The following is a 1,433-nucleotide window of genomic DNA, read 5'->3' as shown; positions in this document are numbered from 1 at the left end:
CGCCTCCCTCTGTTCCGCGGGGGCCCCCTCCCTGCCACTCCCTTGGAGACCGTGCCACAGTGCTGTTTGCACCCCATTGCAGCTGGGCAGGCAGGGGAGTGGCGAGGGGGACAGGGCCCAGCTGGCTCCAAGCCCTGGGATTTCTGTTTTCCAGCGATCTGAGCAACAACAAGATCAGCTCCCTGAGCAACTCCTCCTTCACCAACATGAGCCAGCTCACCACCCTGTAAGTGCGGTCCTGTGGCGTGCTACACCAGGCTGCAGCCCAGCTGAGCTGCGGGGGGCTGTTCCTAGGGGATCCCAAAGATCGAGGGGTGCTGGGGATGCCAAGGTCTCTCCCTTCTGCCTGGGTGAAGCTGTGATTTGAGCTGGAGCTGACATGGGCCCAGCTGAGCTGCGGGGGGGCTGTTCCTAGGGGATCCCAAAGATCGAGGGGTGCTGGGGATGCCAAGGTCTCTCCCTTCTGCCTGGGTGAAGCTGTGATTTGAGCTGGAGCTGACATGGGGTGGCAGGGGGTGGCTGAGGAGAACAATACCCTCTTACTTACTCCTTCTGCAGGATCCTCAGCTACAACTCCCTACGGTGCATCCCTCCACTGGCCTTTGAGGGTCTCCGCTCTCTCCGGCTGCTGTAAGTCCCTGCCCATAGCCCTGCTCACCCCTGCCACTCATGCCCAGACCTGTGGGTTGGGGGAGCCCAGCAGGTCACGGTCCTTGCTGCCCACGCTGCAGCCATGGGTGCTGCCGGACCCTCTGTTCTCTGCAGGTCTCTCCATGGCAATGACATCTCCAGTCTCCCTGAGGGCGTCTTTGCAGACGTCACCTCTCTGTCCCACCTGTGAGTATCTCCCCTCTGCAGGGCAAAGGGCCGGATGCAGGCTTAGGAGAACCTTTAAAAAACATGGGGCTGAACGCAGCTTCTCTGGGGGCTGAGCTGCCTTCTCTTCTCTGGGTCAGTACTTGGGGCAGTATTTGTGGGGCAGCCCCATGCCATGCCATGCCTGCCCTCCCCATGCTCAGCTCCCAGGTCCAGGTGTGCAGCTGAGCCTCCCAAGTGCTGCTGGAAAGGCCCTGTGGTTCTTGGTGGTGGTGGTGAGGGGAGCCCCCGATCCTGTCAGATCTCCAGGGTCAAGCCATGCCTGGTGCTGGCATGGCCATGAGTTGGCGTGGGCTGCTCTGACCCATGACAGCATGTTGTTAGCCTCCTGCCAGGGCTCATCCCTGCAGCAGCTCCCACAATTCTGTCAGCAAGCATCCTCCTGTCAGTGTGGTATTTCAGCCCGTTTGAGGGCTGTACCCCGGGAGCACACCTCCATCCCCACCACGGGGCAGGGCTCACAGTGGCTTTTCCTTCCTTTCACTGTCCCTGCTAAGCCATTGCCACCCACCTGCCAGTGGCCAGTCCTGCTCCTGGCAGCCCGAGTGGCTCACACT

The 1,433-nt window shown here is 61.3% G+C and overlaps 1 protein-coding gene across 1 annotated transcript in view; it reads left to right on the top strand.

Annotated features, from left to right (window-relative positions):
• The window catches only part of LOC104495948 (slit homolog 1 protein-like), a gene marked incomplete at both ends in the record, with an annotated part of 14,737 nt that overhangs the window by 8,484 nt on the left and 4,820 nt on the right, over positions 1 to 1,433 (top strand). The window contains 3 exons of the mRNA XM_010139003.1: positions 155 to 226; positions 559 to 630; positions 766 to 837. Coding sequence (XP_010137305.1) covers positions 155 to 226; positions 559 to 630; positions 766 to 837 — 216 coding nt within the window. The remainder of the gene's footprint in view (positions 1 to 154; positions 227 to 558; positions 631 to 765; positions 838 to 1,433) is intronic.

The sequence above is a fragment of the Buceros rhinoceros genome, unplaced genomic scaffold (assembly GCF_000710305.1).
Source record: "Buceros rhinoceros silvestris isolate BGI_N320 unplaced genomic scaffold, ASM71030v1 scaffold21636, whole genome shotgun sequence".
NCBI lineage: Eukaryota > Metazoa > Chordata > Aves > Bucerotiformes > Bucerotidae > Buceros > Buceros rhinoceros.
Note: the sequence above shows the minus strand (reverse complement) of the source record. Positions and strands in the feature narration are given on the sequence as shown.